Here is a 16,762-nt window from a genome sequence, read left to right as displayed (position 1 = left end):
CCATGATATTCCTACAGAAAGATAACACTGAAGCCCATGACAATTATCTCTTTGAAAATTAATAAACTAAATGCAACAGTTAAGGGACACAGAGCAGCAAAATGGAATAAAGCTGAACCCAACATACTGCTGCCCAAAAGAAACACCTCAAAATAACAAACATAGTCAAAAAATAAAGGGTCAGATGCTTGGGTGCTAGCACAGCAGTAGGGCAATTGCCTTGCACACTGCTGACTCAGAACAGTACACAGTTCTATCTCTAGCTTCCCATATGGTCCCCCAAGCCAAGAGCAATTTCTGAGCACATATTCAGGAGTGTCACTGGGTGTGCCCCCACCCAAAAAAAAAATGAACCATTGGAGGATAGTCCTTCAAGCAAATAAATCTCTTAAAAAGGCTGGTATGGCCATATTAGTAAAAGATGGAAGAGACTTTAGACCTAAAAAGTTATATGGGAAAGAGATGGACATCTAATAATAATCAAAGGATATGTACAATAATAAGAAATCACACTCCTAAACATGTACACACCAAATAATGAACCAGAAAAAAAATTGAAAAAAATTGCTAACAAAATTGAAGGAAGACATCAATAGCAACACAATAATAGTGGGAGACTCCAACACCAATCTGTCACCCTTGATAGGTCAACCGGGATGAAACCTAAACAAGAATAAACCAGCTCAAAGGAGAAATAGAAGAAAGTGGTCTCATGTGTGTATGTGTGTATATCTATATCTATATCTATGGCTCTACATATCCAAAAACTGTATACACATTCTTCTCCAATGCATATGGATCATTATCTAGAATAGACCACATGCTGATCCATAAAACATACCTCCATAAAATCAAGAGGATAAAAATTGTACAAACTAACTTCTCAGATAATAATTAACTAAAATTAGAAGTGTATTACATCTAACTGTACACACAAGGTCATTATTAAAGAAAGCAAAAAGAAATTGTTCATATACAAATAAAAAAATTCTTGTGATAAAAGCATATTTGGAGAGAAAAAAGTGTTATGACACTGACACTATATTTGAAAATGGAGGGAGATAGCTCCTCCTCACTCAGGACCCCTTCTGCTGGCCAGGTGAGCATGTGGACCTGGACGCCTGAACCCTCTACTGATCTGGGACTGCTCCTCCCCCTCAAAACGCCTTCCACCTGCCAGGTGAGCATGTGGACCTGGGAGCCTGGACCCTCTGCTGGTCTGGGACTATTCCTCTCCCCATCCTCCCTTCCCACCCTTTCACAGGCCTGGTGACCACCCCCTTTCTTTAACCAAGAATTACATGCACCTTGACTAGGAACCTTTGGCCAGGGTTGAAACAGTCAACCCCCCCCCCACCACCACCACAATATGTGTGAATGCATGAGATAGTCTAACTTGCAACACATAGGTCCAGTCAACTCAGACCTAACACTCAATTTCCTCAGATAATCCCACAGTCCATAACACAAGATAGCAAAACACAGAAGCAGTTTGTAATATCTCAATAATACTTAGACAAGACATCTGGCCAAGGAAAAATAAACTCTAAATCAAATATACCTTTAAGAATCTCTAATACAATCAGTAGAGCAGTCCACTTCATTAAACAACCCGAAAACTCAACATTCAAAACAACAAGATGCAAAGAAATATGGGTAAATTCAGGAAGACACTAGCAGCTGGGGAAATGTAGAGAAATCCTATCAAATTTCCAAGTCCACCAAAATGCATGAGCCTAATAGATGAAGACCTAAAAGCAGCAATGAATACCCTAGCAAGGGAAATCAAGGAATCACTAGCCAGCGAGATTAAGAAATCCATAGATGAACAATTCAACCAACTAAAAGAAGAACTTTTACAGAAGACAAAAGAATCCATATTTGGGGGCCCGGAGAGATAGCACAGTGGTGTTTGCCTTGCAAGCAGCCGATCCAGGACCAAAGGTGGTTGGTTCGAATCCCGGTGTCCCATATGGTCCCCCGTTGCCTGCCAGGAGCTATTTCTGAGCAGACAGCCAGGAGTAACCCCTGAGCACCGCCGGGTGTGGCCCAAAAACCAAAAAAAAAAAAAAAATGAATCCATATTTGGAATTAATGGAAATAAAAAACATGTTAGTAAGCCATAATAGTAGAATTACACAGTTAGAAGAACGCATAGAGAAACTTGAGGAAAAACTACAAAACAACAATGACAATGAAGTCAATAAGAAAATGAAGGAAGATGCACAGGATAAAAAATAAAATCTTTTTGTAAAGGTTAAAAAAAAGAAGTGTATTATAGACAGAGCTATAAAGAAAACTTTAACACCTGAAAATAAATAGCTCACTACTGAACAATCGGTGGGTCCAACACAACATCAGAGAGGAAATCAAAAAATTTCTGGAAACAAATGTGAACGAAGAATCAAATTATCAGAATTTGTGGGACACATCAAAAGCAGTACTAAGTGAAAAATTTATAGCTTTGCAAGCACTCATCAGGAAGGGGCCTATATAAATAACTTAATGATGTACAGTTTACAGAATTAGAAAATGATCAATGAAATAGACAAAAATTGGCAGTCAGAAGGAAATAAAAAAGCTTAGAAATTAATGAATTGGAAATCCAGAAACAATCTGAAAAATCAGTGAAAGTGTTTCTTTTTTGAAAAACAAACACAATCAATAAAACATTAGCAAAACTCACAACAAAAGGGAGAGAAACTTAATGAGAAGTGAAAAAGAAAAAATACTACAAATACTACAGAAATTTAAAGAGTAATCAGTGTTACTCCCCTCCCCCCGATTTCCTGTATTGCTCAACTTGAAAGGCAGATGTGCCACATCTGGGAGGGATCTTTGGCTTCCTGTTTTGCTCACCTTGAGCGGTAGACCTGCTCACATCTGGAAGGGGTCTATGGTTGCTAAGGAAGGGGTGCCACAGGGATAGCAGGAGGAAAGATGGGGAGAAATTCTGGGGGAGGATTGAAAGAGGATTGAGCAAGAAAGGTAGAGACAGGTTTGAATGCAGAGCTACTTATGGAGAAGGTTTAAAAGGTTTAAAGTTTAGGAGCCACACATGGTGGTTAGGGCCTTAATAAAGTTGATGTCTCCTGAAATCTGACTACTTGTGGATCATTTTCTTGTTGCTATCCTGAACCCTGAGACCCACCGGCTGGAGGAGATTGCAGGCACGTGGCCCGGACTGGCAGAAAAAGGCCTCTCTCTCCATCCATCTCACCATCATCCACCTCCATCCAGGACTCCAAAATTAATATGTTTTTCAACAATCAGTAATAGAAATTCTATTTGAAAAAATCTATGACATAAAACAAGGGAACCTGGAAGAAATGGATAAATAGTTGGACTCTTACAACCTTCTAAGTTTAAACCAAGATGATCTAGCATATTTGAACAAACCCACCACTTTTAAGGAAATTAAAATGATAAAAATTTTTTTTCAGAGAAAAAAAGCACAGGCACAGATGGATTCACTAATTAATTCTTTCAACCCTTTCAAGAGGACCTACTACCAATACTTTTCAGGCTCATCCAGGAAATAGAAGAAAGAAACACTCACAAATAATTTTTATGAATCTAACATCACCATGACAGCAAAATAAGATAGAGATGTCATAAAAAAGAGAACTACTACACACCAATATCCCTAATGAACACAGATCCAAAAATCCTCAACAAAACCATAGCAAATAGGATCCATTGCATCATCACGAATATAATACAAAATTGCCAAGTAGGTTTCATTACAGAGATGCAAGGATGTTTTAACATATGCAAGTTAATAAACATAATACACTATATTAACAGAAGAACAAATAAAACCATATGATCTTATCAATAGATACAGAGAAAGCATTTGATAATGTCCAACATGGATTCATGACAAAAATTCCAACAAGATGGAAATAGAAGGAAGTGTTCTCAATATAGTCAAGGCCATTTACCACAAGCCCATGACAAATATTATGGAGATAAACTAAAAGCCTTTTCTCTAATATCTGGTACAAGACAAAACTGCCCTGTCTTGCCACTCCTATTTAACATAATACTGGAAATACTTGCCATAATGTTTAGGCAAGGAAAAAATATCAAGGGAATCCAGATAGGAAAGGAAGAAGTCAAGCTCTCACTGTTTGCAGATGACATGATAATATATTTAGAAAACCCATTCCATTCTACTAAAAGGCTTTCGGCATAGTTGCAGGATACCAATATAACTCACAAAAATCAATGGTCTTCTTATGTGCAAATAACGATAGAGAAGAAATAGACAAATACACATACACACAAAAAATATCAATAACAATAGTGCCAGATACTTAAATACCTTGGAGTCAACTTAACTAAAGAGGTGACAGACCTATAAAAGAAAACTACAAAGCACTGTTTCAAGAAATAACAGAGGATAAAAGAAAATGAAGACACACATACTGTTTATAGATTTCAAGAATTAATATGATTAAAATGGCAATACTGCCCAAAGCATTGTACAGATTTACTGTAATCCCTCTAAGACCGTGATGGCTAACTGTTTTGAGCCCAAGTGCCCAAACTGCTGCACAATGCCCAGTCCTCCCAATGACCAGACCTGTCCTGTTGCCAGGTAAGCTGCAAAGCAAACACCGGCACACTCGCCTCCTGCCACACCATGTATCTTAATTGTGGACCTTCCCGCATGCCAGCTGCAAGGCCTTTTTGTGTGCCACCACTGGCACGTGTGGCATAGGTTCACCATGGAGGCTCTAAGCATACCCATGAAATTCTACAAAGAAGTAGATCAAACACTCCTGAAATTCATTTGGAACAAAATGCCCAAGAAAAGCTTACCCAACTCTTAGGTAAAAGATGGGAGACATCACTTTACCCAACTTTAAATTGTATTATAAAGCAATAGTCATTAAAATAGCATGGTAATGGAATAAAGATAGACCTTCTGATCAATGGAATACGCTTATGGAGAATGTTCTCCAGACATACAACCAATTAATATTTGATAAAAGGTCAAAACATACAAAATGGAGCAATGAAAGCATCTTCAACAAGTGGAGTTGGGACAACTGGTCAGTCACATGCAAAAAAGTGAACTCAGATCTCCATCTAACACCATGCCCAAAGGTCAAATAAAATGGATTAAATACCTTGATATCAGACCCAAAACAATAAGGAATATAAAAGAAAGCATAGGTAAAACACTCCATGACATTAAGACTAAAGGCATCTTTTAGGAAGAAATACCAATGTCCAAACAAGTGGAAGCAGAGATAAACTAATGAGACTACATTAAACTCAGAAGATTCTACACCTTAAAGGAAACTGTGATTAAGGTATAAAACTTATCCATGGAATGGGAGGCACTGTTAACCCAATAGCCATCAGATAATATCTAAAATATACAAGGTACTGACAGAACATAACAAGAAAAAAAATTAAGCCATCAAAAACAGGGGAGAAAAAATAAAAGACACTTCCTTAAGAAGAAATACAGTTGACCAAAAGTACCTGAAAAAATGCTCCACATCATTAATCATCCAGGAAATGCAAATCATAACAACAGTGAGATACCACCTCATGCTGCAGAGTCTGGCACACCCCACAAAGAACAAGAATAACCAATGCTGATGGGGCTATGGAGAGAAAGGAACTCTCATTCACTAATGGGGATAATGACATCTCGTCCAACTTTTCTGGAAAGCAACATGGTTATGCATCAAAAAGCTGGAAATTTAGCTACCATTTGATCCAGCAATACTACTCCTGACTAGGATCACAAAAACACAATTAAAAAAAACTGAGTCCTAGGGGCTGGAGAGATAGCATGGAGGTAAGGCGTTTGCCTTTTATGCAGAAGTTCGGTTATTCGAATCCAAGCATCCCATATGGTCGCCTGTGCCTGCCCGGAGCCATTTATGAGCATAGAGCCAGGAGTAACCCCTGAGCACTGCCAGGTGTGACCCAAAAACCAAAAAAAAAAAAAAAGTCATCTACATGCCTATGTTGAATGCAGTGTTATTTACAGAGTGTTATTTCTCAAACCTGGAAACAACCCAGTTGCCCACAAAAGATGAGTGGCTAAGGAAATTGTGGTACATTTACACATTGTAATACTATGTAGAAGTTAGGAAAAATGAAGTAATGAAATTTTCCTATACATGGATGAACATGGAAACTATTATGCTGAGTAAAATAAATCAGAGGGAGAGAGATACACACAAAATAGTCTCACTTGTCTGTGAAATTTAAAAATAGAAAATAGAAATGTGGGCTTTAAATCTGTGGGATTTACAAAAAAATAAAAGACATTATTGTAATAATACCCAGAGACAATAGAGATGAGGGCTGGAAGGGCCAGCCCATGATATGAAGCATTCCAGAAAGAGTGGTGAGTGCAGTTAAAGAAATAACTATACTAACAACTATCATAACAATGGTAATGAGTGAGAGAAATAGAATGTCTGTCTCGAATACAGGCAGATGGTGGGGAAGGAGTGAGATGGGGACATTAGTGATGGGAAGTTTGCACTGGTAAAGGGGATGTTCTTTTTGTTACTGAAACCCAACTACAAACATGTTTGTTATCATGGTGCTTAAATAACTATATTATTTTAAAAATTAAAGTGTTTCTATAGTCATTATTTACTCTGAGAATGGCATAAATTGCTAAGTTTGGCTGACCTTAATGATTTTTAGAAATATGAATTTTTGGTATTATTGAATGACAATTAGTGCATACTTTTGCTATAATGGTGATTTTAGTAGACTTTAAATATCATTTTACTGATGGGAAGGCTCATATAAGAAATCTAATATTAAATATCACCATTCAGGTCTTGTTCATTATTATTCATATATTTTTCATATAAAATTTATGAATAGACAACTATGTATGCCTTTCTTTTTTAGATGATTTATATTCAGAAAGTAAATGTAAAAATGTTATGAGCTCCCTGAGCCACAACAGTCTTCATTTACACTGCAATGCCTTAAACTATTTGGTATCACAGTTCTTTTTCCAACAAATACCTGTTTTTTTACTCCAATACTTTGAGTCATGTTTTCCCATGTGTGGCCTAATATGGTTGCTTGAATTACATTTTCTGTTTAGCTCCTGCTTCCCTCCCAGAACTCTGCTACAATAAGAGTTACAAAGGTCTTATTAGACTAGGGAACTCTGGCCTGATATGGTCCCCAAGGGAACAACATCCCCGAAAAAGAATACTCCATGTAACAGTATGACACAGTGACTGCTTTCTTCCCAAACAAAAAGCATATGGGACTCCAATAATAGACCACCTCCAAGAGGGATATTGCACACACGGGCTTTGACTAAAGTAAATATAATAACTTGTCAAGCATGTTTGGTGGAGCTGTAGATTTTCCTCTCGAAAAACCTGGGATATCAATTAACTGAGGGAAAATATCATGTTCTAATACAATGCAACCTCAGAATGTCACCGAAGAGTGATGCATCACCAAAACACAGGATGTTATTCCAAAACATCACCTCAATCATACGTTTGTTTGGAGATGAGTACTTGCCTGCACATAATAAGAGTAGAAGGTTAAATGTGAGTTTTCTTGTTGCAACTTGAAACTCCAAGCTAATTCAGATCTTGCTTTTCATCCAAAGGACAAGTTAGATATTTGTGTGTGAACATTAAGTGGTAAATTGAAACTATCACCTTTATATTGGCTTGATGTTCAGCTTTTTGATATGTAATTAATGCCGTTTGAAAGTGCTATAGCACGAAGAGTGCTGACGTGGATTTATCATTTCAGTGTGTGACACTGTGATTTTACAGTTATATTATATATATATATATATATAGCTGTATATTTTGACTATTTAAATTGTGTCTAAAGACTATTATTTGACTCATTCTAGCTGGCTTTTTTAACAGAAAGTTTAAATATATGATAGATACATGAACAAGAACATAAAATGGTAAGATGAAGTAAATACATTTCCATTTGTATACTGGTAGCTAGTCATAGTATTCAGTTTTCACAACTCTGATACTTGACACACACCGCAGAAATGACACCACAATTCTCACCTAAGGGGTGACAGTATACACTGAGAAATAAAGGGAAGGAGGAAAAAAAAACAAAAGAAGAGGAAAGAAAGAAAAGGGAGAAGGGAAAAATAAAGAAGGTGGAAAAGGGGAAGAAAGATTCTTAAGAAAACATAGAAGTTAACTGTGACCCTTGACAAATTCCCAGTTAGAGAAATATTTATTTATCTTTAAGGAAGTTCATAGGGAAAGTAGATATGAAGTTTCTATTCATAACATTCAACGTCAACCAGCACTTTCATAAGAATCAGCAAAAGAAGGATAAGCATCTCTAGAGAAGTGTTGAAAAACACTGTACTAAACAATTGTGGTCTACATAGCTAGCATTTGTACTTGAGGATTCCCTGGCTGGTGACTTTGGGTAGCAATCTACCTTCTTTAACCTATATTTGAAGCATTTCTGACAAGATCTAGAGAGTAACGAGTGTATCTAATAGAATGACATCTAGGAAATTAGAATGCACAGTTTCAGTACTTTGATTTTAAAAGGATATCTAGATCTAAATTCTCTAAAAAGAAATACAATTAAAAATATAAACACACAAACTTTTAATCACTCAATATCTGCCTAAGAATTCTTCAAGATAGATTTAATTTCTAATCTCCTTTCAAATAGTTTATTAAAAATTCATTTTTATGTTGTCACTGAACACTTAATATTGTATTACTATAAAAATTACTGGGAAACCAACAGATTAACTTGACAGAGTTCTGCTCTTTTAAAAGGATATTGATGTTTTGATAAAAGACTTGTTATACAATATTGATTCCTGTTTTTCCTAATAAGTAAGTGATTCTCTTGTCATAAAAATTTGTTAACCTTCTTTTCCTTGGGGCTGTTTTCTTTAATTTGCAATCTAAAACCGTAGTTCTAGAACTACTCAGAAGGCAGCATAACATTTATAGAAAATGCCACACTATTATGAAACTAGAATTAAACCAGTTACTTGGCTCACTGTGGACAGAGTGTCAGATTAATCTACTGAATATAAAATCATGGTGTTGATATCCATGGAAACAGATTAGAACCTACAGGCCCACAGTATGAACAATAAAAAACAAGTAACTATATAGTTAAAGACATCTCTGACTGGAGTTGAAAGTAAACTTTCGAGGTTTCAGCAACCTACCAAAGTTTATAATGAGAAAGAGCAGATAGGGGCCAAAGCAATAGGCCAGTGTTAGAACATTTACTTTGCATGCAGCTGACCAGGGGTGGACCCTGGCTCAATCCCTGGCATCCCTTATGACCTCCTGAGCCTTTCAGGAGCGATTTCTGAGTGCAGAGCCTGGAGTAACCCCTGAGCATTACCAGGTGTCCCCCAGCCCAAAAAAATAAAGAAAGGACAGATTGTTTCAACAATCTACATTGGGACTGAACAGATGAAAGAAATAGAAGAAAATTAACACAAGTGGTCAGAGGAGATGGAGTCTCACTCTCACCTAAGAATTGTTGGGTTGAAGATATGTGCTAATGAGTTTTCAATAGGAGTCAGTGTTGTTAATAACAACAAAAAATGTATTTCCTACATCACAGCTGTTTTTGAAATCCGTGTTTTCTTATTTCCTTACAACAGATTGGTTGAAAAGTATTATTACGGGGCCAGGAAGGTGGCGCTAGAGATAAGTTGTCTGCCTTGTAAGCACTAGCCTAGGAGACGGACCGCGGTTCGATCCCCCGGCGTCCCATATGGTCCCCCCAAGCCAGGAGCGATTTCTGAGCACATAGCCAGGAGTGACCCCTGAGCATCAAACGGGTGTGGCCCAAAAACCAAAAAAAAAAAAAAAAGTATTATTACTACCTTACACTAGGTACAGAATCTTATGTTCAGGGAAATTTTAGTAAATCAATTGATGACAAGAAAGTAGATGGTTTCAAAGTTAGTACCCTTTATTTTGTTGTTGTTGTTGTTATTTTATGCCACAACCTATTGTGCTCCGATCTCTCCTGGCAGGACTTAGGGAACATAGTGGGTGCTGTGGATAGAACCTGGATCAGTCTAAGCCAAATGCCTTACTAAACTATCTTTCCTATCCCTGGTACCTAAATCTTAATGAATAAACTATTTTTAATACACTGTTTCCTTTGACTGGTCCTGTGTGTCAATGTTCCTCCCTACCTCTCTCTTAATCTTTAGATAATTTATGCAGAACATATGAGTTACAAAATGGGAGGGCTGGTATATAGGTTATTTAAGAGACTGGCTTACTATTTTATATTTTAAGCAGCAAAGAGGAGATTTCTGCTAATTCACTCAGACTCTTAAAGAATTAAGTGATATACTTTTCTACTAGCAGGCCACAAAATGAAAGGTTCATAAAAATCTACAGTCACACCATTCGAATGACAACTCAGCTTAGTTGCTGAATCACTTAAGATGGCAGAATATGTTTATTTTGTAAATGGTAGAAAACAAGTGACTATCTTTGGTTTCTAAAGTGTACTTGATGTAAATTTCTATAAAATCAAAGTATTTTATCGGAACGACATTATTAATCTTATATGAAGTGTTGCAAATAAAGTGATCATTCATCTAAAATTGTCTGATTATTTTTTTTTTTGCTTTAGTGTAGATGAAAGCTTAGAGTGCCACAAGGCTAGGATATTAATTAGTTGACAGTTTCAGTCTGAATTCTGCTGTCTCCTCATTTCTCCAGTATGAATTACACTACAGACTCCTGTAAATGCAATGCAGCAGAAAACCACATGTTAGCCATCAGGGCTGAATTTTTGGTTCTGGGCCATGGAGAGGCTACCCATCAGTGCAGAAAGGTCTGCCCACCTGGCCTTTTGGATCATAGTTCAGGCTCACAATTAATTCATTATGAGATAAGTCACTGTTCGCTTTTGAACTGGTCTTTCCAGCTTTGGGGGTGAATGTCCTGCCACTGACCTAAATAAATGCCTCGACTCTTTCAAACTCCATTAAATTACATTTCCTTCTGGATTTTTGTTTTTGTTTTTCATAGTGGGGGTAGAAGGAAAAGGACCTGCTTAAAGTTACATAAAAAAGATCAACAATTAACTGAAAAAGTAGAATTTTTAAAAAATATATGTATAAAGGACTAAGAAATATTAAATATAGTAAAGACATATAAGCAAGCTATTATCTATTACATAAAAAGGTACACATAGAGAATTGTAGATATTTTGTGTTATAATTATATATGTGTATTTTAAATGTTCCAATCTGTAAAATTTGATTTTTTAATTTGACAGGTCTTTCAAAACTTGAAGAGAAAAATGTCCTATTAAATCCCAATCTCATTAATATATATTACTTGCTGGTGCCCCTAACATACAGTACATATATATATATGTACTCATATATATAAAATGTTTGTATAATGGAAGGTATATATGAGCTTTCTTCTATAGCTACAAACACTATTCCATACCTTTCTTTCTTTAGAGATAACCTAAGATGAATTTTGTATTCATCACTCCCTTGCCTTCTATAACATTTTTATAACATGTTCTTACAAACTGTATACAATACTATATTTTTTCTTCATTTTTTTTGTACAAACAATATGTTTAGTGTGAAGTTTTGTTTCCTAAGTGGACAAAAGCTATAAAGGGGCCAAAGTGAACTGCCTTGCATAGTAACTACACTGATTCTATCTCTGATACCACATGCTAGTTCCACCAGCATAGTGCCAAAATTAGTTAATTCAAGTATGGCTTCAGAACTTGAAAAAAAAATACATACAGAATCCAATGATAATTCTGATTCTTTCATGTTTACACAATTATTGAGAATCACACCTTTCAAGCAGAAAGAAAAAAGACATGTACAGACATCTTATTAAATATATATAGCAGTATTCATGATCAAGTTGTGTAGAAGATTGCAAAAAAAGTGGTCAATATTGGCATAATTGCATGAACAGATATTTAATACCCATGAATTATAGAGTAAGATACCAAGTACATTAACAATCACAAATATATGTAATGTGTTGCTTCTACTTAGTATCATTTCAAAAAATGATAATGATAAAGAGACAGAAAAACAATGGGGTAGTAAGAAGCAATAAACAAATGAGGAACCTGGGTGTTATCTCTAGCAGTCTATTTGGCCCCAGGCACCAATCAGAAGCTATCCCTGAGTGCAGAAAACAAGAGTAGGCCTGAGCACCACCAAGTGTGGCCCCCATATCCAACCAAAACAAAAGGGTTTAAGAAGCCCTTTGTCGGCTTTTGGTCTCAGGAAAAAGATAGAAATGAGCCCCAAATCAGACATTTTATTATAGTCACTTTCAACTCAAAGGAAATATAACATTATTATTATTGTTGTTATTATTATTGGGTTTTGGGACCATACCTCGCTATGTTCAGGGCTTATTTATGAATCTTCACTTAGGTATCACTCTTGGTGGGCTCAGGGGTCCCGACAATAGAACTAGGGACAACTGTGTGCAAGGCCTGTTGTACTCTGTCTCTGGTCCAATATAACTCCATTAAATACAAGGAACAATTCAGTCAGTTACATTTAAAAGTCACAACTACATATGAGAGGTATTGTACCATTTTTCCTTACAATGAACAAAATATGGTAGAGACATTCTAAGAACCACAAGAAAATTTAAGAATTTTCAGTAATTGAATGTGATTTCAAATACTGGATTGTACCTTCACAGTGATTTCCAAAGTGTTAACTTAAAAACCAACCAACAAACAAAAAACCAGGATTATTTGCCCTGACTTCAAAACCAACCAACAAACAAAAACCAGAATTATTTGCCCTGACTTCATTTACTTTTCTCTAAGTATTCTATTACTGATTTCATGTATTAAAAAATCAATGTTATTAATGCTGGTTGCAGATACGGAAAACAAGTCAATTATGCCATTTTATTTTTGCACGATAGATATGGAGGAGGCACACTCAGCAATGCTTGGAGGCTTATCCTAGCTCAGTGTTCCATAGTCACTTCTCAAAGTTCTGAAGTGACCATGTGGTACCAGGAATTGGACTCAGCATTTATGCTTATGAATTGTGCCCTCAGGTCTTTTGAACTATTGCCCAACACTCACATTATTTTAGAATTGTTTTCTTTAGTATTTCATATTTTTAAGGAAGTTAACTTTATCTTTATAACACCACTGGCAGAGAAAATGACAATAGTGGGCTTTCTATAAATGTTTATTAGAGATTTATATTACTCCACTATTATAATCTGATTTTTTCATCAGTTTTCAGCTCAGAAAGTTAAAGTCTTCTGGTAGTCAATGCTGATGAGAAGATGAATAGAATTGATTTTGATCTTCTGAGAAGTCTACACCCGTTAGAACTTTCAAGGACTGAGAAGTATAATTTTTGAGTTGCACATGTAGAATATACTTAACATCATTAAAAGTATTTTATTTGAAGTTTATATTTCAATAATTTCAAACTCTTATTATGATTCAAACTTTGTAAATAAGATTAGTTTTTTTCAGTTCCATATCTGATAAACCTGGATGAAAAATATCTAGGTAAAACTGGTGATAAGCTTCAATTTAGAAATATTACTTTTGGGGCCTGAGCCCCACAAGCACAGTGGGTAGGGCATTTATGTTGACCATGGCTGACCCTGATTCAATCCTGGCATCCCATATGGTCCCCCGATCCTGCCTGGAGTAATATCTGAGCAGAGCCAGGGTAACCCAAGTGCTGCTGGGTGTGGCCCCAAACAAACAAAAAGAAATATTATCGGCATTAGGAAGCCAACGAGAATTTAATTTTATTTATCTTTGTTGTTTTGGGTAGTAACACTCAGAGCGTACTTTAGAACTATTCTGGGCTGATAATTCTTTTTTTTACATTAACATAATTTTTATTTTGATCATAATGGCTTACATATTGTTGACAATAATATTTTAGGTAAATATTTACATAAAATCAGGGGGGATTCCCATCACCGGTTTGTCCTCCCTACTCCTCCGTTTTTGTCCTAACTCCCATATCCTCTTCCCTCACCCCCAGGGCTGCTAGAATATGTGGTCCCTCTGTACCTATCCTATTACTTCGAGCTGATAATTCTTGGGGAGTATCTTGAGGTGATACAGATGGAACTTGGGCTTCTTGCATGCAAAACAAATGCTCAGTCCACTGAACTATATCTTTGGCCTCAAATTTATTTTTTATAAAAGAGTGATGATGAGTCTCACCTCAGCATGAGGAGTAGTAGGTGGCAAAACTGAAGTATCATTTTCAGTAACATTACCAGTTGGCCCATTGTTTGGTGAGCTGGGACCAGATCCTGGAGAACTGCTACTGACTGATGATTCTGTAAAACATGGCATAAAGTATCAAAATATTAATGAAAACATACAAGATGAATTTAAGCTAATTTGTAAGATATGGAGAACATTAGACATGGATCTCCAACACTTCTGTAAATGACAAGAACTTTCAAAATAAACAGCAACAAAAGAAACAATAACAACAAAACCTGAAACTTTTGGTAACGTGTCTGATTTCTTTTTTATTTCTCTTTTTCCTCTTGCTTCCAATTTTACAAATATAATCACAGTACTCAGATATTTTGAAACAATCATTTATGTAGTCATGGTGCTTAAATAAAAATGTTAAAAAATAAGATAAACAAGTATAAAATATTATAGAAGCCTTTGATGAAAAATATATGGAAGAAAATAATCTCTGATTTTTGGGCTAACCATAAAAAAGGGGAGTAATAGAGAAAACAGACTTGCATAATTGATATAAGCCTCTTGAACATCTCATCTCAGAGAGATTTTACCGGTGTGTAGAGAAATTGCTTAAATTCTGTTATAATTTTCCCACAATTATATTGTATAATTCTGTTGTGTTATTAGAGAATATAAGTATTAAAGTGTATGAATAACACAAAATAAATAATTTCAATACTGTGAAACATAAAACTTAAATTATAATCAAGTTATAAAATTTGAACATATATAAATATCTATACAAAAATAAAAGTCAAGGGTAAAATTCATCTAAATACATTTATATAAAAGAAAGAACATAAAACATCCAACAAACTTGTTTTTAACAAAATTAAGATGACAGCAGATAATTTGTCATTTACATAATATTCAAATATAAAACTCTCACACATTTCTGCTTATGTACTAATTAAATTACGGAATTATCTAGTTACATAATTCCTCGATCTCAAGATAATACTCATGATATAATTCAACTTTGACAATAAACATTCTATCTTCTTCACTCAACATGTTTCTTTCCATTTTAAAATGAAAATAAAATAGAGTCATCATGATTTGCAATCAGGTAATTATAAGGTTTATGCATAAAATGTTTCTGTGCCACATGTCCATGGAAAGAATTCTCCTTACACTCAGCCCACTCAACATTTTTTCTAGGTGCATCTTTTTTGTTTTCTTAACTTTGCCCAAATGAATTTGCCTCCTACTGATCAGATGGAAAATTTCTGATATTATTTCTGCCAGTGAAGTTTCTTTCAACTTGCTGAGTTGTATAGCCATCCTCTTTAGCATTTCAAAAATTGTGCAGTTTCTTCCTCTCATGCTTTCTAATGCAACCATTCCTCTTACATTTGTTTAGGTTTTGTTCTATTAGTTTGAATCTTTGTGTCCTCCACCTCCACCATAATTGTCCTTTTAGACTAAAAGCAAACTATAGATTTGGGAGAAGTAATGTGTTTTCACATTGTTTATTTGTTTCTTTAAAATTAGTGGTAATAGAATTTTCACTGAATAACACAACTTTTATAGCAAAGACACTAAAACTGAAGGTTTTTGAAAAGAGTTCCTTTTTCTACATAAATATTTCTACAGTAACATTCTCTACTCCAAGTTTGTCTTCCCATCTCTGACTTTTCTTTCTTTGAACCAGTTCCTACATGGGTTTATTCACCAATCGTCCCTATCAATTTCCTTGTCAAACACCATCAATATTGTAACATCAAACATCACTTTCAGGCATGTGCTAAAATGCTCTCATAAAATTATATTTCTTCTGGCCAGAGAGGTGGCGCTAGAGGTAAGGTGTCAGCCTTGCAAGAGCTAGTCTAGGACTGACCGAGGTTCCATATGGTCCCCCCAAGCTCGGAGCGATTTTTGATTGCATAGCCAGGAGTAACCCCTGACTTTCAAAAGGGTGTGGACCAAAAAAAACAAAAAAAAAAGTTATATTTCTTGCTTCACATAAATCCAACTTCAATTCTTTTAAAATGCTGAATATTTGTGTTCTCCTCTTACATTTATATCAAATTCAAACTATTACAATATTGAAGTTGCCTGCATTCCACTAGCCTTGGATAAATGTTCACTCCCTTAATTATAACCAAAATTGAATCACTTTAGAGGCGGTTTAATTTTGTCTTTACATTATATCTCCCCTACTCTGACTACATCATTTCAGTGTAGATCCTTGTTGTCATTCTCTCCACTTGATCTTAGCCAAAAGGCCGAGAAGCGATTGTTGTTGTCATTCTCTCATGGACTGTGGCCAAATTCAGCCATGTTCCTGTGTTGCTTCAGTGGTCAGTTAAAACTATTTTTAAACTACTGCCAATGTACCAGGCTGCGATAACTTTCACCATGTTCTTCTGTTCAGAATTGAAGTCCAATATTATTTCCATTCTGTGTGTTGTATGCATTCTCCCCATCAGTTCTACTTGCCCACTTCATGCATTAAAATTTACTTTAAAACTGGCATAATAGTGCAGCT

At 35.6% G+C, this 16,762-nt stretch overlaps 1 protein-coding gene across 2 annotated transcripts in view; it reads right to left on the bottom strand.

Moving 5' to 3' along the window:
- HDAC9 (histone deacetylase 9) overlaps positions 1-16,762 on the bottom strand; it is a 950,572-nt gene that overhangs the window by 409,461 nt on the left and 524,349 nt on the right. For both annotated transcript variants that reach the window (XM_049785709.1, XM_049785708.1), the window contains exon 8: positions 14,230-14,348. In XM_049785709.1, the coding sequence (XP_049641666.1) occupies positions 14,230-14,348 (119 nt within the window). The remainder of the gene's footprint in view (positions 1-14,229; positions 14,349-16,762) is intronic.

This window comes from Suncus etruscus, chromosome 13 (assembly GCF_024139225.1).
Source record: "Suncus etruscus isolate mSunEtr1 chromosome 13, mSunEtr1.pri.cur, whole genome shotgun sequence".
NCBI lineage: Eukaryota > Metazoa > Chordata > Mammalia > Eulipotyphla > Soricidae > Suncus > Suncus etruscus.
The sequence above is the reverse complement of the archived record's forward strand: the minus strand, read 5'-3'. Positions and strand labels throughout refer to the sequence as shown.